Raw genomic sequence first — 19,906 nt, 5'->3', positions numbered from 1 at the left:
ATTCGTTGTCAACTGACTTGTAATTCCTACAACTTTAAGTTTCTTTTTTATATATATGGTGGGAATACTTTTAAAAAGTTTGTATTGGGTAGGCAGGTATGCTAGGAGAGGGCTTAAAAGCAGGTATTCTCTAACAGAGAGTCCCTGGGTTAATGGTTAATGAGTTTGACTGCTAACCAAAAAGTTGGAGGTTGGAGTCCATTCAGAGTGTGTCCTCAGAAGAGAAGCCTGGTGATATGCTTCTGAAAAATCAACCATTGAAAACCCTATGGAACACAGTTCCCTGACAGACATGGGTTGCCATGAATCAGAATCACTCTACTGCAATTGGTTTTGGTTTATTCTCTAAGACAGGTCCCATGTATGCTTTGCCTAGAATCAGGCTATATAGACAGGCTCATAAATGCTGATACAGTGATATGAGGTATTTAATTAAACTGTAGATTTTTATTAGATAGATGGATAGATAATTGCTGTTGAGTTGATGCTGACTCATGGCAGTATTACGTACAACAGAACAAAATGCTACCCAGTCTTGTATCACCCTCGTGATTGCTTGCTTGTTGGAGTCCGTCATTGCAGCTATCATGCCAATCCATCTCACTGAGAGCCTCCTTTGCTCTTGCTGGCCATCTGCTTTACTAAACATTATGTTCTCCTCCATGATTGATCACTCCCTCCTTGTGATGTGTCCAAAGCAAGCGAGTAGGGCAGTGTCCTTTTGCGATCCATAAGGTTTTTATTGGCTTATTCTGTAACGTAGGTGTCTTAGTTATCTGGTACTACTATAACAGAAATACCAGAAGTGGATGGCTTTAACAAACAAATTTATTCTTTCACAGTCTAGGAGACTGGCAGTCTGAATTCAGGACGCCAGCTCTGGGGAAGGCTTTCTGTCTCTGTTAGCTCTAGGGGAAGGTCTTAGCATCAGTCTTCCCCTGTGTCTAGGAGTTTCTCAGTGCAAGGACCCTGGGTCCAAACGATGCCCCTGGCTCTTCTTTCTTGGTGGAAGAAGGTTCCTCTCCTCTCAGCTTGCTTCTGTTTTTTATATCTCAAGAGAGATTGATTCAGATACAAACTAATCCTATAGATTATGTCCTCCCTCATTAACATAACTGCATCTAATCCTGCCTCATTAACGTCATAGAGGTTAGGATTTATAGCACACAGGATAATTACATCAGATCAATGAGGGGCAACCACACAATATTGGGAATCATGGTCTAGTCAAGTTGACACAATTTGGGGAGGACATAATTCAATCCATACACTCCATCCATTGGCCCCCCAAAATTCATGTCCTTGCCATATGTAAAACACATTCACCCTGTCATGTCATCCCAAACGTCTTATATCAGCTCTAAGTGCAAACTCTGCCCTATGGAAAATTCCTCTTCTTGTGTGAAATCTAGGATACAAGTTATCTGCTTCCAAAGTACAATGGTGGAACAGGCACAGGGAAGATATTTCTGTTACAAATAGGAGAAATTAGAGGGAAAGAAGGATAACAGGTACCAAGTAGGTCCAAAATCCAGCAGAACACATTACATTAGCTCTTAAGATTGAAAATAATCCTCTGCTCTCTGAGACCATTTAGGCAATGGCCCTCCTCTCCAGAGTCTGGGTGTTAGCTATACTCTCTAGATTCCAGGTAGAGGCACCTCGGCCCTGGGCTTCAGCATTACCTTCCAGGCCCACTGGGGTGGCAACTCTGCTGCCTCAGATTTGAGGAGCTCCACTCTCCTAGTCTGTTTGAGTGGTGACCCTATCCCCTCATCCTAAACAGGTCTTGTTCTTCTGCCCCTTGGGCGTGGCAGTCCTGTCCTCTGAGCTTGGGCAGCAGATTTGGCCTTATACCCCTGGCTCATGAACAGAACTGAGTTGGTGAAGGCTGACTCTTTGAAGCCTGGGAAGCCATGGCTCCATCCTTTGAAACTCAGCAGGCTGTGATTCCACCCCTTGAGACCCTAGAGGTCATGGCCCCCCCCTTTGAGATTGAGGCAGCTCTGATTTCCTTACTCCTTGTCTCTTCTGTTTCCTGGTTCTTTGGCCTCTTGGTCCCTCGGGCCTCTTGGACCGGCCCAGCCTCTGCCCTGCTCAGGCAAATGTTAGAAAGCTCTTTAGCTACCAGTAAGTGTCCAGAGGCGTCCCACTCCTTCAGTAAGCCTTGGCTTGAAGGCGCCCAACTCTCTCGCTCCATGGGTCAGTAAGCCTAGCTCCACTAACAGGGGCCTGGAAGTACCCTACTCTGCCAGGAAACCACCTGCTCAAAGGCACTCAGCACTCTTGCTCTTTGGGTCAGCTGCCAGTCTCCTGGTTCTGCTGCTGCAGTTTCTCTGCTGCTGTTTCTTACCGTCTGCACCATCTCTGGTGTTACAGCTCTCCTTCCTTCTGAGCCCTCACCTGAATTGTCGTTGATGGATGTCATAATTCCATCAACAGTCTCTTCAAGGCAATCTAGGCTTTTATTGTTAGGCGTCTTAAAACTCTTCCAGCCTCTGCCCATTCACAGTTTTAAAACCACTTCCACATTTTAGATATCCATTAGAGCAGCACCCCACTCCTGGTACCAAATTTTGTTTTAATTATCTAGTGCTGCTATAACAGAAATACCACAAGTGGATGGCTTTAATAAACAGAAATTTATTCGTTCACAGTTTTGGAGGCTAAAAATCTGAATTCAGGGTGCCAGCTCTAGGGGTATGCTTTCTCTATCTGTTGGCTCTAGGGAAATGTCCTTGTCTCCTTTCAACATCTGTGGGCCTGGCGTTCCTTGGAAATCTCCATGTGTCTTGGTAGTGAGGTCCTTCTCTTCTTTGCTCGCTTCTCTTTTTCATATCTCAAAAGAGATTGACCGAAGATACAGCCTAATCCTGTAGATTGTGTCCTGCCTCATTAACACAATTGCTTCTAATCCAGCCTCATTAACATCATAGAGGTTAGGATTTACAACACATAGGATAATTACATTAGATCACAAAATGGGGGACAACCGCACAATATAGTGAAGCATGGCCTAGGCAAGTTGATGTATATTTTTTGGGGACACAATTCATAACAGGTTACCAGGACTTTCTTTCTCTTCTGGTCTATTCTAGCCTGGAAGCTCCACTGAAACCTGTCCACCATGGGTGACACTGCTGGTATTTGAAATAGTGGTAGAATAGCTTCTAATATCACAGCAACATGCAAGCCACAACAGTATGACTGATAGATACGTGGTGGTGATTATTATTAGCTTCATAGAATTAATTTCCTGGGCTATATGTAACCATTTTCCGATTTCTGTATTTAGCTGTTAGCCTGTTGTAGAGTAGGTGCTCAAACATCTTTATTGAAGGAATGCATGAATGAATTCATGAAAATAACTAACCGTACAGAAAATAAACTTATTTGCATTTCACCTAAGTAGCTGTTTTTCTGAGACTTGAGTGTTAAAGACTTGCTGTATTTTCCACTACTGTATATTAAAAAAAAAAAAAATTTTTTTTTATATTAAGGAAATATTCTTATAAAGCTATAAAAATAGCTTTATTTTATTTTTGCTCCATTAGCATCAGGACTAATTAAATCTGGTAGTTCTCTCTCGAAGGAAGATGAATAAGCTTCTTTTTGACATCGTGGCCTGGGCCTTGTAGCATTCTTCTTCACTACTTGTGTATTGTGAAGTAAGAAAAGCTAGTTGCGCTAATCTTATATATTCCGATTGGCCTGTCCTGGTGATTTTTAAACTTTAAAATTGTAAGCAACTTTATATGTTCTCTTTCTCAGTTACCTCAATTTTTATAGACAAGGAAACAAAGTCAGGAAAATTAAGTGACTAACACAGGTACTCATATTTATGTTGTTCCTAAGGCAGAATTCAGTATAATAGTAGTTATATATTCAGTCTCTTTCAGAGGTCTAGAATGCATTTATTTATTATCAATAGCTAAGAGACAAAATTGTGACTATAAGCTTTAAGGTTTTATGTGGATGTAACTAATATATAATTATGTATTTATTTTTGTAACATATTATTTTAAAATACCACACTGTCCAGCACAGAGTAGGTAGTCAGTGTTTAATAATTAATTGGATGAATCTATGCTAAAATGTATTGGTTGCTAAATTGTACTAATTTTAGTTACTAGATGAATTCTGACTAATGGGATATTTTATGTTTCAACATAATATAAGACTGGAAAAAAATGAAGATCACGTGAAAATACTTACCATGGAGCTTCAGAAGAAGTCAGCTGAACTGGGTAAGATTTAGACAACAGCATGTGTACTTCGATAATATTAGCTAATTATAAAAATAAACAATATTTCAGAATTGTTACTGTTGTTGGTGCTGTCCGGTCTGTTTCCGACTTAGCAACCCCATTTGCCAATAGTGATTATTCGATAACTTGTTTGATTTTTCAAAAATAAAAAACTTAAATCTAAAGAAAGACTATTCAGTTTCATTATGCAGTTCATAGATATCTAGAAGTGTAAAGGAGCCTAAGAGATGTTTCTAGTGTATTTTCCTTATTTAGGATTCAGGGCCTTAGTGAGAAATAACTGTTATATTTTATAACTGAATTTTGAAATTTCATTGCTTAACCATGTTTGTGTTATGAACTGTTTATAGAAAATGTGTAATAGTATTCAGCAACTTTGATGCCCAAAAGAGAGTGAAATTCTGTGGTTATTTTTTGAATATGATCATTTAGTTAGCTAAATTTAATAATTCTAAGCTTCGTAAGAAATGTAGAGAGCTAAAAAGCACAAAATATATTTTTTTGTAATTATTCCAGTCAAAAGAATTATTTTTATAAATTCATTAATTAGCAGTTGTTTTCCCAGAATATCTCTATAACTTCCTGTAAGCTTTAATATTAGCTTGTTTATTTAAAAAGTTACAACTCAGCTTGCTTGCCAGGTATCTGAAATGTTTGCATTGAAAACATTCCATAAGTCATTAGTATGCTTGGTTGAACTTTTGAACGATTATGCTTTTCCTTTTGCAATGCTGAATTTTCCATTGTAGACTAACCTGTAAGAATCCAAAATTGTGCTATTCGATGGTAAATATTTTTATTTTCTTTGTATTACTTTATATTAGAAAGATTGTAAGTGCAGCCCTCATCCAGTTTTTAATGCGCCTACCAGCAGTAAATTATGGTTTTAAGTTACTGCATTCTACTTCCTTTAGAATTGTTCAGTTAATGTTGTGACTAAGGAATAATTTTGGTCCCCCAGATATATTTAATGAATATTTATTTGTAACAATTCAGTAAAATACTAAACTTAAGTGACTGTTGTTTGTCATACTAAAAATCAAATGCACAATTGATTTTTCATAATAAAGCAATCAGTTAATAAGAAGTTTGAATAGAAAGTTTAGAGCTGTGAAATAATACTATGTGTGTTTCTTAGAATGATCTTAAGTGCTGTGAAAACATATACAAAAAATAAAATACCTTGCTCTTGTGAAATCTCTAGCTACTATGGGAGAAAGGTTGAACAAATTTCCAGTAGAGCTATAGTGTCTGAAATGAGTGAGTGAGCAAGAATTCCATTAGGGTAAGAGAAGAAAATATCAGAGCTTTTATTTCTATTTTTTATGTTTTGCATGTATTTTATAATAAATAATAATATCACAGTATGTTGTATAGGAAACAGTATATAAATATTTGTATTTTTTGCATACTTACATATTTATGGTGAATGCTCAAAGATTTCTAATTGATGGAGGTGCCTTATTGCTCATAAAAAGAGGAAACCAAAGATACCACTCTGTGAACTGCAGAGTTGGTAAAAGCTTCATGGAAGAGGTAGATTTTAAAAGTAGACTTTAAGGGTTGGCGAGGCTTTGGACAGTTGTGGAGGATGATGGGGCATGCCAAACATTGCATGAAGGAGAGTAGCGTGAAAAATGACATAGGTACTCAACATTAGTTTGTTTCCGTCTTTGGCTAATGGTATCCTTCTCAAAACCAGAAATCTTGGAGGTTATTTTGTACTCTTCTTCCTCCCTTACGCTTTACTTGTCGTTGGTTATGCAGTGCTGTCATTTTTAACTCTTGATATGTGAGTCAGAATTGACTTGATGGCAATGGGTTATATAACTCATAAAATCTAATTGATTTAAGAGTCCCCATTTTTTTTTTTTTTTTTAGTTCTTAAATATCTTTTGAGTATTTCCCCTTCATTTCCACAGACTTAGAACAGTTCAAGGCCACATTTTCTCTTTCCTGGTTTTTGAGTTTCAAGTACACTCTTTTAGCCTAATGGGGATGAACATAAGGAACATAATGGGACACAAACTGTAGTGGTCAGGTTAATCATCGAACTGTGTTTCTTTGTTACCTAAAATACCACAAGTGGGTGGCTTTAAAGAACAGAAATTTATTTTTTTATAGTTTGGGTGGCTAGACGTCTGAATTCAGGGCATGGTTCTATGGGGAGGTTCTTCTTTGTCTATTTCAGCTTTTAGCTGTGAGTCGGAATCGACTCGATGGCAGTGGGTTTTGGTTTGGGCAATACTTAGAGTTCCTGGGCTGGTAGATGCAATTTTTGCGTGTGTCTTCCTTCTTATGATGTCTTCCCCTTGTGTGTCTCTGTCTAGCCTGCTCCTTTTATAACTCAGAAGTGATTAGGTTTAGAAACCAACCTGTTCTTGTATGACCTCATTAACATCAGAAAGAAAACCATTTTTCCAGACAGGATTGCATCCACAGGTATAGGGGCCAAGACTTCAATACAGATTTTGGGGTGACACAGTTCCATCTGTAACACCATGTTTCACATTATCCTTATTTGCCTTCATCTTTGCTCATCTCTTATTGTATTTACTAGGCTTCTGCTTCCTCTGTCTTTCCTTTATAACCTTTTTTCTTACTCCAGTAGCCCTCACTCTTACTGCTTTGTTTCCTGGCTACACTTTGCATTCTTCCTTGATAGTATTTTCTTATGCTTCTACTCTTTCATCTACATGTGTACTGTAATCTAATTTTTCTGATCATGGGAGAGATATGGGAGGTGCTGCAAGGAAAGTGGGCTTAGCAGCCTATCTTTTGGTTATAAAGTATGTCTATCTTGCCCAGGGACCATTAGCTATTTGGGGCACTACCATTCCCCTTTGGCTATAATTCCTAGAATCTGAGGTGGGCAGGGTGAGGGGGATGTGGTCACCTGGATTTATTGTTCCACATAGCCTTCATTGAATTAATGCAGGCTTTTCTTCCCAAGGATTCCTCATCTTTCTGGTTTGTTAATGATAGTCTTTTTTTGTTTGTTGTTCTCTGATGTGTTTATTTTTTGTGTCATTTTTCTAAAATTATGGGATTAGGGTGAGAGAGAGGGGTGAGAGCTTAAGATACATGCTTAGTCTGCTGTCTTCAACTAATCCTTGAGTTATATAAAATTAACTTTCCTTTACCTAAAATGAAACTTTGTGGTTAAATAAACTTTGCACGTGTCAAGTTTTTCTTTTAGATTCTGCATTGGCATTTCATATTGTGTTGATTTTTCCTTAAAGGTTATGGGTAATTATTATAAGTTTTTTTTAATAATGTACAAAGTAGCAGATATTTTCAGGAAGCCTATTACATTTCCAGTGATTAATAACTCAACAGTAAGGAAAGTTAATATTTCAGAGATATATATATAAGTTTTTAGGTGACAGCTGGACATCATTTGGAAGCTTTGTAGGCAGTTAAAAATGTGAAAAGGAGAAAATGTGGACGGTGAGGGCTGGAAAAGTTTTTAAATTCATTATCCAAATGTTGAATTCAAGGTAGTATAGAAAGAAAGGCCTTGTAAAACATTATTATTTTGGGTGGCAAGAAGGAAGGGTGTCAGCAAAGGAAACAGGAACCAGGGGTTAGGGAGGAATCAGAAAATCAGAATAAAGCAACGCCTTGAAAAGCAACGGGAAAAAATAGTAATAAAATGGTACCAAATGCCACAAAGCTCCACAGTGATGAGAACTGAAAATTGCACCTCTTACGATCATAATTTATTAGTGATCTTTGTGATTATAATTTAACTAATGCCTTTTTTCTGGAGCTAGGCAGTAGTTCTGTATTGGGGCTAATCAAGAATAGTGTTGGGAACAAATAGGAATTTGTCTGCAAGGTAGAGTAAGAATTTGACAGTAGCTTGGAAAGGGCAGAAAGATCAATTACATATTTTTTGCTTTGTATTCAAATGAGATACAGGGAATAGGAGGGAAGCCCTGGTGGCGTAGTGGTTAAGTGCTACAGATGCTGTCCAAAAGGTCGGCAGTTTGAATCCATTAGACCCTCCTTGGAAACTCTCTGGGGCAGTTCTACTCTGTCCTATAGGGTCGCTATGAGTCGGAATTGACTCGACGGCAGTGGGTAATAATGGGTTACAGAGAATCAATGTATATTGGTAATATAGCAGCTAAAGTCTCAGGAGACATAATGTTGAAATCCAGAGTTAGCTTCAGAAAGGAGGATCACTTTAGTTTGGAGTGATGATTAAGAGGCCAGATGTTTAAATATTGATGAACTGAAGGCAAAAGCACGTGCTGAATAACCTAACGCTAAATATATTTTATACAGATTCGTTGCTAATTTTCCTTCACGCATTTTGGGCTCATTTGGCTGTGGAATTACCTTTATAGAAATGTTACTATTAATATTTATCCATTATTATTTTTGCATAGATTTGAACTTCCTCTGTGCTTTATGGTGCTCTCCAAAAAAACAAAAAACCAAACCCAGTGCCGTTGAGTTGATTCCGACTGATAGCAACCCTATAGGACAGAGTAGAACTGCCCCATAGAGTTTCTAAGGAGCACCTGGTGGATTTGAACTGCCAACCCTTTGGTTAGCAGCTGTAGCACTTAACCATTACACCAACAGGGTTTCCGATGGTGCTCTAGTTGGATTAATTCATCTCTTTTGATTCTTCCTTTTCAAATGATATTCTTATTTTTTCTTTTTTTTATTCTTTTAATCCAACTTTTAACATATTTATGTTCCTTTGCTTATTTCAGAAGAGATGACCAAGTTTAAAAATAACAAAGAAATAGAACTTGAAGAACTGAAAAAAATGTTGGTAAGTATACAGTTTCTTTTATTAATATGTAGCAGTTACTTTTGAAAATAATATTGAATCCATTGACTTAGACTCTCACGTTATGTATATGTTATGCTAAAATTTTCAGTGAAAATATAAACAACTTTATATTTAGTTTTAAGTAAAGCCATACTCTTATCTGTACCAATTTTTATACTTGGTAACTGTGTTAGTGAAGGTATTTGTATTATATGAACATTTTTAAACAAGATCAAATATATATGTATTATGTAGCTGATTATAAATTTACTTTTGGATGTTGTGCTTTTGATACCTTTGAGCTACAAAGCTGCAATTTTGAAAAAGATATATATGGTATATATTCGGTATGCTTGTTGGTGTTTCAGATAGAACCATGTTTAATGAATTTGTTAGGTAAGGGTTAATTGATTAGAGGTTTAACTGATACAGCAAGGGTCAGCAAACTTTTTCTGTAAAGTACTGGATTGTAAATATTTTAGTCTTTACAGAATATATGTGGTTTCTGGCTTCTGTTAAATAGTCTCTTCTTCCTCCTCTTTTTTTTTTTAAACATTGTAAAATGTTAAAAACATTCTTTGCCCAGGGACCTACAAAAAGAAGCTGTGGGCTGAATTTGTCCTGCAGGCTGTAGTTTGCTAACCACTGATGTTGAAAACAATATTGTTTATAACCATGGATACTTGATTTTGTATTTACTTATCACATCTCTATCTGATTTTACAACTCCCAGTCTTTCCATCTCTTGGAAATTTCCAAATACTTTCCCCTTCTCCACTGAATTACTTTTGTACAAACTCTTGTAAATAATATTTTATTTTACATTGCTTTCAAATTTCGTAATGCACACTTCAGGTCTCAGTTTAAATATCATTTCTTTAGGAAACCTCGCTTAACACTGCAGGCTAGGTTTAGATCTGTCTGGCTTGGTACCATAGCACCCTGAACTTTTCCTTTATAGCACTTTTCACAAATAAAGTTAATGTAATTTTGGTATAATTATTTAATGATTTATGTGTCCTTTAAACTCCCTCTTACCTAGCACACTAGATGGCAGATAGTAGGTGCTCAATAATATTTGTGGAAAGAATCTGTGTTTCATGGGGAGCTATGAACCTATGTCTTATTTATTCTGTAACCGTAGTACTTAGCACAATGACTCACACTTAGTAAGCATTCTGTATGTATTTGTCAAATTAATGAATAAAGATTCACTCCTATGTGGTTAAGGACTGATTTTGGGTTTTGTTGTGTTTGAATGGCAGTTGTTGTTGTTAGCTGTCTTCAAGTTGGTCCTGACTCATGGCAATCCCATGTGTCGTAGATAAGAATCATAAGGTTTCCTTGGCCATAATCTTTATGGAAGCAGTTGGACAGGACTTTCTTCTGTGGAGCTGCTGGGTGGGTTTGAACTGTCAACCTTTTGGTTAGCAGCCGATCTTAAGGCGCTTGCTGCACCCAGGGTCTTTTGAATGGCAGTGGACCATAGTTAATATTTTGGTCCTCAGAACCAGAATGTCTTGAATGGAACCCAGCTCTTTACTTGCTAGCTGTATGACATAGGACAGTTTATCCTCAGTTTTTCCATCTATGAAATGGGGAAAATAATTATATGTATCTCATAGGATGGTTGTGAGGAATAAATAATATATTTACTCATTTAAGAAGTATTTGTTGAGTTCCTATTATGCTATGCCCTGGGGATACAGTCAAGGGCAAATGGATGCCTATCCTGCCTTCATGTAACTATCCAAAAACCAAACCAAACCCAGTGCCGTCGAGCCCATTCTGACTCATAGTGACCCTATAGATACCAAATAATCACTCTTAAATAAAATCAGTCATTTAAATGTAATATGAGAGCTATGAGGCCTGTAATAAAAGGACTTGAACTAGTTACTGAGGTTTCCTTGAAGAATTAAAGATTGAACCAAAGTCTGGAGAGTAAGTAGGAATTTAATAAAGAAGGAAGTGAAGAACACATCAGGTAGAGGAAATATATGCAAAGCACCTTTGGTGGAACGGAGTATGGTGAGTATACGATGCAGTGAAAGGAAGAATGTGGTGCAAAATGAGGCTAGAGAGTTAGGTAGTAAGAGTCTGACTGTTTATGGACTTGTAAATCTTATCAAGGGAATTTTGTATTTATCGTAAGAGGAATGGGAAGCTACTAATGAGTTTTAGCAGGAGGTGGCTTGGTAAAATTTGTGTTTTGAAAAGATCATTTGACTTGCAGCGTGAAGAACAGTATATAAAGGTAAGATGGTTAAAAGACGGAGTAGTCAGGGCAGAGGTGACTCTAGCTTAGGCTGGAAGGTGGTGGTAGTGAGAGAAAGTTATACTTAAGGTTTAAATACTTTGGGTTGACATAGGGTGACGTTACCATTAGCTGGAAAGATTGTCCTTTCTCCACTGAATTGTTTTTGCACATTTATAAAAAAAATCAATTGGTCATGTTTATGTAGGGTTGCTATGAGTCAGAATTGACTCGATGAGAGTGGGTTTGGTTTGCTTTTAGTATATGGGTTTATACCTGGATTCTGTTCTTTCCCCACACCTATGTCTGTCCCTTTGCCAATATTGCAGCGTTTGGATTACTGTAGCTTTATTGTTGTTTTTTTTAGGTGCCATCGAGTTGGTTCCAATTCATAGCAACCCTGTGTACAATAGAATGAAACACTGCCTGGTCCCCTGCGCTATGCTCATAACCATTGTTATGCTTGAGCCCATTGTTGCAGCCCCTGTGTGAATCCATCTCGTTGAGGATCTTCCTCTTTTCTGCTGACCCTGTACTTTACCAAGCATGATGTCCTTCTCCAGGGACTGATCCTTCCTGATAGCATGTCCAAAGTATGTAAGCACAGTCTCACCATCCTTGCTTCTAAGGAGCATTCTGGATGTACTTTTTTTTTTTTTATTGTGTTTTAAGTGAAAGTTTACAAATAAGCCAGTCTCTCCTACAAAAACTTATACAAACCTTGCTATGTAGTCCTAGCTGCTCTCCCCCTGATGAGACAGCACACTGCTCCTCTCCAGCCTATATGCCCCGTTTCCATTCAGCCAGCTCCTGTCTCCCTCTGGCTTCTCATCTCACCTCCAGAGAGGAGTTGCCCACATAGTCTCATGTGTCTACCTGAGCCAAGAAGCTCACTCCTCACCAGTATCATTTTCTGTCTTATAGTCCAGTCCAATCCCTGTCTGAAGCGATGGCTTCAGGAACGGTTCCAGTCTTGTGCTAACAAACGGTCTTGGGACTGTGACCACCAGGGTCCCTCTAGTCTCAGTCAAACCATTAAGTCTGGTCTTTTTATGAAAATTTGAGATCTGCATACCACTGTTTCCCTGCTGTATCAGGGATTCTCTGTTGTGTTCCCTGTCAGGGCAGTCATAGATTGTAGCCAGGCACCATCTACTTCTTCCAGCCTCAGGCTGTAGTCTCTGGTTTATGTCGCCCTTTCTGTCTCTTGGTCTCATCTTTACCTATGTCTTTGGTGTTTTTCATTCTCCTTTGCGATAGACCAAGACCAATTGATGCATCTAAGATGGCTGCTTGCTAGTGTTGAAGACCCCAGATGCTGCTCACCAAAATGGGATGCAGAACATTTTCTTAATCCATTTTGTTATGCCGATTGTCCTAGATGTCCCCTGAAACCATGGGCCCCAAACTCCAGTCCCTGCTACTCTGGCCTTTGAAGCATTTGGTTGTATTCAGGAAACTTTGCTTTTGGTTTAGTCCAGTTGTGCTGATCTCTCCTTATTGTGTGTTGTCTTTCCCTTCACCTAAAATAGTTCTTGTCTACTGTTTAATTAGTGAATACCCTTTTCCCTCCCTCCACACCCTCGTTACTATCAAAGAATATTTTCCTCTGTGTTTAAACCTTTTCTTGAGTTCTTATTATAGTGGTCTCATACTGTATTTGTCCTTTTGCAGTTGACTAATTTCACTCAGCATAATGCCTTCCAGATTCCTCCATGTTATGATGAGATATTTCATGGATTCATCATTGTTCTTTATCGATATGTGGTATTCCATTGTGTGAATGTACCATAATTTATTTATCCATTCATCCATTGATGAGCACTTTCGTTGCTTTCATCTTTTTGCTGTTGTAAACAGTGCTGCAGTGAACATGGGTGTGCATATATCTGTTCCTGTAAAGTCTCTTATTTCTCTAGGATATATTCCAAGGAATAAGATTGCTGGATCGTGTGGTAGTTCTATTTCTAGCTTTTTAAGGAAGCGCCAAATCAATTACCAAAGTGTTTGTACCATTTTACATTCGCACCAGCAGTGTATAAGTGTTCTGTTTCTCCACATCCTCTCCAACATTTATTAATTTGTGTTTTTTGGATCAATGCCAGCCTTGTTGGAGTGAGATGGAATTTCATTGTAGTTTAGATTTGCATTTCTGTAATAGCTAATGATAGTGAGCATTTCCTCATGTATCTTTTAGCTACCTGAATGTCTTCTTTAGCGAAGTGTCTGTTCATATCCTTTACCAATTTTTTAATTGAGTTATTTGTCTTTTTGTAGTTGAGTTTTTACAGTATCACGTAGATTTTAGAGATCAGATGCTGATCGGAAATGTCATAGCTAAAAACTTTTTCCCAGTCTGTAGGTAATCTTTTTACTCTTTCGGTGAAGTCTTTGGATAAGCATAGGTGTTTGATTTTTAGGAGCTCCCAGTTATCTAGTTTCTCTTCTGGTGTTTGTGCATTGTTGGTAATGTTTTGTATACTGTTTATAGTATGTATTAGGGCTCCTAGCATTGTCCCTATTTTTTCTTCCATGATGTTTATCGTTTTAGATTTTATATTTAGGTCTTTGATCCATTTTGAGTTAGTTTTTGTGCATAGTGTGAGGTATGGGCCTTGTTTCCATTTTTTTTTTTGCAGGTGGATATCCAGTTAATGACAGCACCATTTGTTAAAGAGACTGTCTTTTCCCCATTTAACAGACTTTGTCCAATATCAGCTGCTCGTATGTGGATGGATTTATGTCTGGATTCTCAATTCTGTTCCATTGGTTTATGTAGCTGTTGTTGTACCAGCACTAGGCTGTTTTGACTCCTGTGGCGGTATAAAACGTTCTAAAATCAGGTAGCATGAGGCCTCCCACTTCGTTCTTCTTTTTCAGTAATGCATTACTTATCCGGGGCCCCTTTCCTTCCATATGAAGTTGGTGATTTGTTTCTCCATCTCATTAAAAAATGTCAGTGGTATTTGGATCGGGCTTGCATTGTATCTATAGATTGCTTTGGGTAGAACTGACATTTTTACAACGTTGAGTCTTCCTATGCATGAGCAAGGTATGTTTTTCCAATTATGTAGGTGTTTTTGGGTTTCTTGCAGTCATGTCTTGTAGTTTCCTTTGTACAGATCTTTTAAGTCTCTGGTTAGATTTATTCCTAAGTATTTTATTTCCTTGGGGCCTATTGCAAAGGGGATTGATTTGGTGATTTCCTCTTCAAGGTTCTCTTTGTTGATGTAGAGGAATCCAACTGATTTTTGTATGTTTATCTTGTATCCTGATACTCTGCTGAACTCTTCTATTAGTTTCAGTAGTTTTCCTGAGGATACCTTAGGGTTTTTTGTGTGTAAGATCATGTCATCTGCAAATAGAGATACTTTCACTTCTTCTTTGCCAATTTGGATGCCCGTTATTTATTTTTTAGCCTAATTGCTCTTGCTAGGACCCCCGGCACACTGTTGAATAACTGTGGTGATAAAGGGCATCCTCGTCTGGTACCCATTCTCAGGGGGAATACTTTCAGACTCCATTTAGGATGATGTTGGCTGTTGGCTTTGTATAAATGCCCTTTACTATGTTGAGGAATTTTCCTTCTGTTCCTATTTTGGGGAGAGCTTTTATCATGAATGGGTGTTGGACTTTGTCAGATGCATTTTCTGCATTAATTGATCAGGTCATGTGGTTCTTGTCTTTCGTTTCATTTATATGATGGACTACATTGATTGTTTTTCTAATGTTGAACCATCCCTGCATACCTGAAATGATTCCCACTTGGTCAAGGTGAATTATATTTTTGATTATGTTGTTGAATTCTATTGGCTAGAATTTTGTAGAGGATTTTTGCATCTAAGTTCGTGAGTGATATAGGTCTGTAATTTTCTTTTTTGTGGTGTCTTTACCTGGTTTTATCAATCGAGATGTTTCAACAAACAGATGCAGTGCTGGAGGTGCTCACTCGTCTATGCCAAGAAATATGGAAGACAGCGTCCTGGCCAACTGACTGGAAGAGATCCATGTTTATGCCTATTCCCAAGAAAGGTGATCCAACCAAATGTAGAAATTATAGAACGATATCATTAATATCACATGCAAGCAAAATTTTGCTGAAGATCATTCAAAAACAGCTGCTGCAGTGTATCAACAGGAAACTGCCAGAAATTCAGGCCAGTTTCAGAAGAGGACGTGGAGCCAGGGATGTCATTGCTGATGTCAGATGGATTCTGGCTGAAAGCAGAGAATACCAGAAGGATGTTTACCTGTGTTTTATTGACTGTGCAAAGGCATTCGACTGTGTGAATCATAAAAAATTATGGATAACATTGTGAAGAATGGGAATTCCAGGACACTTAATTGTGCTCATGAGGAACCTTTACATAGATGAAGAGGCAGTTGTTCGGACAGAACAAAGGGATATTGATTGGTTTAAAGTCAGGAAAGGAGTGCATCAGGGCTGTATTCGTTCACCATACCTATTTAATCTGTATGCTGAACAAATAATCCGAGAAGCTGGAGTATATGAAGGAGAAGGGGGCATCAGGATTGGAGGAAAACTCATTAACAACCTGCGTTATGCAGATGACACAACCTTGCTTGCTGAAAGTGAAGAGAACTTGAAGCACTTACTAAAGAAGATCAAAGACCACAGCCTTCAGTATGGATTGAGCCTCAACATAAAGAAAACAAAAATCCTCACAACTGGACCAATGAGCAACATCGTGATAAACGGAGAAAAGATTGAAGTTGTCAAGGATTTCATTTTTCTTGGATCCACAACCAACAGCCGCGGAAGCAACAGTCAGGAAATCAAAAGGCGCATTCCAGTGGGTAAATCTGCTACAAAGGACCTCTTCAAAGTGTTGAAGAGCAAAGGTGTCACCCTGAAGACTAAGGTGCGCCTGACCCAAGCCATGGTATTTTCTTTTTTTTAAAATAATTTTTATTGTGCTTTAAGTGAAAGTTTACAAATCAAGTCAATCTGTCACATATAAGCTTATATACACCTTACTACTCACTCCTATTCATTCTCCCCCTAATGAGTCAGCCCGCTCCCTTCCTCTCATCTCTCCTTTCGTGACCGTTTTGTCAGTTTCTAACCCTCTCTACCCTCCCATCTCCCCTCCAGACAGGAGAGATGCCATCACAGTCTCAAGTGTCCACCTGATACAAGTAGCTCACTCTTCATCAGCATCTCTCTCCAGCCCATTGTCCAGTTCCTTCCATGTCTGATGAGTAATCTTCGGGAATGGTTCCTGTCCTGGGCCAACAGAAGGTTTGGGGACCATGACCACCGGGATTCTTCTAGCTCAGTCAGACCATTAAGTCTGGTCTTTTTATGAGAATTTGGGGTTTGCATCCTACTGTTCTGCTCACTCAGGAGTTCTCTGTTGTGTTCCCTGTCAGGGCAGTCATCGGTTGTGGCCGGGCACCATCTAGTTCTTCTGATCTCAGGATGATGTAAGTCTCTAATTCATGTGGCCCTTTCTGTCTCGGGCTCATAGTTATCGTGTGACCTTGGTGTTCTTCATTCTCCTTTGATCCAGATGGGTTGAGACCAATTGATGCATCTTAGATGGCCACTTGTTAGCATTTAAGACCCCAGACGCCACATTTCAAAGTGGGATGCAGAATGTTTTCATAATAGAGTTTATTATGGCAATTGACTTAGAAGTCCCCTTAAGCCATAGTCCTCAAACCCCTGCCCTTGCTCTGCTGACCTTCGAAGCGTTCAGTTTATCCTGGAAACTTCTTTGCTTTTGGTCCAGTCCAGTTGAGCTGACCTTCTCTGTATTGAGTATTGTCCTTCCCTTCACCTAAAGTAGTTCTTATCTACTAACTAATCAGTAAATAACCCTCTCCCACTCTCCCTCCCTCCCCCTTCTCGTAACCACAAAAGAATGTGTTCTTCTCAGTTTATACTGTTTCTCAAGAACTTATAACAGTGGTCTTATACAGTATTTGTCCTTTTGCCTCTGCCTAATTTCACTCAGCATGATGCCTTCCAGGTTCCTCCATGTTATGAAATGTTTCACAGATTCCTCACTGTTCTTTATCGATGCATAGTATTCCATTGTGTGAATGTACCGTAATTTATTTAACCATTCATCTATTGATGGACACCTTGGTTGCTTCCAGCTTTTTGCTATTGTAAACAGAGCTGCAATAAACATGGGTGTGCATATATCTGTTCGAGTAAAGGCTCTTATTTTTCTAGGGTATATTCCGAGGAGTGGGATTTCTGGGTTGTATGGTAGTTCTATTTCTAACTTCTTAAGAGAACGCCAGATAGATTTCCAAAGTGGTTGTGCCATTTTACATTCCCACCAGCAGTGTATGAGAGTTCCAATCTCTCTGCAGCCCCTCCAACATTATTATTTTGTGTTTTTTGGATTAATGCCAGCCTTGTTAGAGTGAGATGGAATCTCATCGTAGTTTTAATTTGCATTTCTCTAATGGCTAATGATCGAGAGCATTTTCTCATGTGTCTGTTAGCAGCCTGAATATCTTCTTTAGTGAAGTGTGTGTTCATATCCTTTGCCCACTTTTTGATTAGGATGTTTGTCTTTTTGTGGTTGAGTTTTAACAGAATCACATAGATTTTAGAGATCAGGCGCTGGTCCGAGATGTCATAGCTGAAAATTTTTTCCCAATTTGTACGTGGTCTTTTTACTCTTTTGGTGAAGTCTTTAGATGAGCATAGGTGTTTGATTTTTAGGAGCTCCCAGTTATCTGGTTACTCTTTGTCATTTTTAGTAATGTTTTGTATTCTGTTTATGCCTTGTATTAGGGCTCCTAACGTTGTCCCTATTTTTTTTCCATGATCTTTATCGTTTTAGTCTTTATGTTTAGGTCTTTGATCCACTTGGAGTTAGTTTTTGTGCATGGTGTGAGGTATGGGTCCTGTTTCATTTTTTTGCAAATGGATATCCAGTTATGCCAGCACCGTTTGTTAAAAAGACTCTCTTTTCCCCAATTAACTGACACTGGGACTTTGTCAAATATCAGCTGTTCATATGTGGATGAATTTATATCTGGGTTCTCAATTCTGTTTCATTGGTCTATGTGCCTGTTGTTGTACCAATACCAGGCTGTTTTGACTACTGTGGCTGTATAATATGTTCTAAAATCATGTAGAGTTAGGCCTCCCACTTTCTTTTTCTTTTTCAGTAATGCTTTACTTATCCGGGGCTTCTTTCCCTTCCATATGAAGTTGGTGATTTGTTTCTCCATCACTTTAAAAAATGTCATTGGAGTTTGGATTGGAAGTACATTGTATGTATACATGGCTTTTGGTAGAATAGACATTTTTACTGTGTTATGTCTTCCTATCCATGAGCAAGGAATGTTTTTCCACTTATGTAGGTCCCTTTTAGTTTCTTGCAGTAGTACTTTGTAGTTTTCTTTGTACAGGTCTCTTATATCTTTGTAAGATTTATTCCTAAGTACTTTATCTTCTTGGGGGCTACTGTGAATGGTATTGATTTGGTGATTTCCTCTTTGATGTTCTTTTTGTTGCTGTAGAGGAATCCAAGTGATTTTTGTATGTTTATCTTGTAACCTGAAACTCTGCCGAACCCTTCTATTAGTTTCAGTAGTTTTCTGGAGGATTCCTTAGGGTTTTCTATGTATAAGATCATGTCATCTGCAAATAGAGATAATTTTACTTCTTCCTTGCCAATCCAGATGCCCTTTATTTCTTTGTCTAGCCTAATTGCTCTGGCTAGGACCTCTAGCACGATGTTGAATAAGAGCAGTGATAGAGGGCATCCTTGTCTGGTTCCCGTTCTCAAGGGGAATGCTTTCAGGCTCTCTCCATTTAGAATGCTGTTGGCTGTTGGCTTTGGCTTTGTATAGATGCCCTTTATTATGTTGAGGAATTTTCCTTCAATTCCTATTTTGCTGAGAGTTTTTTATCACGAATGGGTGTTGGAATTTGTCAAATGCCTTTTCCACATCAATTGATAAGATCATGTGGTTTTTGTCTTTTTTTTTATTTATATGGTGGATTACATTAATGGTTTTTCTAATATTAAACCAACCTTGCATACCTGGTATAAATCCCACTTGGTTGTGGTGGATTATTTTTTTTGATATGTTGTTGAATTCTATTGGCTAGAATTTTGTTGAGGATTTTTGCATTTATGTTCATGAGGGATATAGGATTGTAATTTTCTTTTTTTGTGGTGTCTTTACCTGGTTTTGGTATCAGGGATATGGTGGATTCATAGAATGAGTTAGGTATTATTCCATCATTTTCTATGCTTTGAAATACCTTTAGTAGTAGTGGTGTTAACTCTTCTCTGAACGTTTGGTAGAACTCTGCAGTGAAGCCGTCTGGGCCAGGGTTTTTTTTTGTTGGGAGTTTTTTGATTACCTTTTCAATCTGTTTTTTTGTTATGGGTGTATTTAGTTGTTCTACATCTGATTGTGTTAGTTTAGGTAGGTAGTGTTTTTCTAGGAATTTATCCATTTCTTCTAGGTTTGCAAATTTGTTAGAGTACAATTTTCCATAATAATCTGATATGATTCTTTTAATTTCAGTTGGGTCTGTTGTGATATGGCCCATCTCGTCTCTTATTTGGGTTATTTGTTTCATTT

General features: G+C 38.1%; 1 protein-coding gene across 2 annotated transcripts in view; it reads left to right on the top strand.

The window, feature by feature from the left end:
- SYCP1 (synaptonemal complex protein 1) overlaps positions 1–19,906 on the top strand; it is a 180,362-nt gene that overhangs the window by 33,160 nt on the left and 127,296 nt on the right. For both annotated transcript variants that reach the window (XM_064282384.1, XM_064282383.1), the window contains exons 14-15: positions 4,180–4,247; positions 8,999–9,060. In XM_064282384.1, coding sequence (XP_064138454.1) covers positions 4,180–4,247; positions 8,999–9,060 — 130 coding nt within the window. The remainder of the gene's footprint in view (positions 1–4,179; positions 4,248–8,998; positions 9,061–19,906) is intronic.

Source organism: Loxodonta africana, chromosome 3, assembly GCF_030014295.1.
Source record: "Loxodonta africana isolate mLoxAfr1 chromosome 3, mLoxAfr1.hap2, whole genome shotgun sequence".
Taxonomy (NCBI): Eukaryota; Metazoa; Chordata; class Mammalia; order Proboscidea; family Elephantidae; genus Loxodonta; species Loxodonta africana.
The sequence above is the reverse complement of the archived record's forward strand: the minus strand, read 5'-3'. Positions and strand labels throughout refer to the sequence as shown.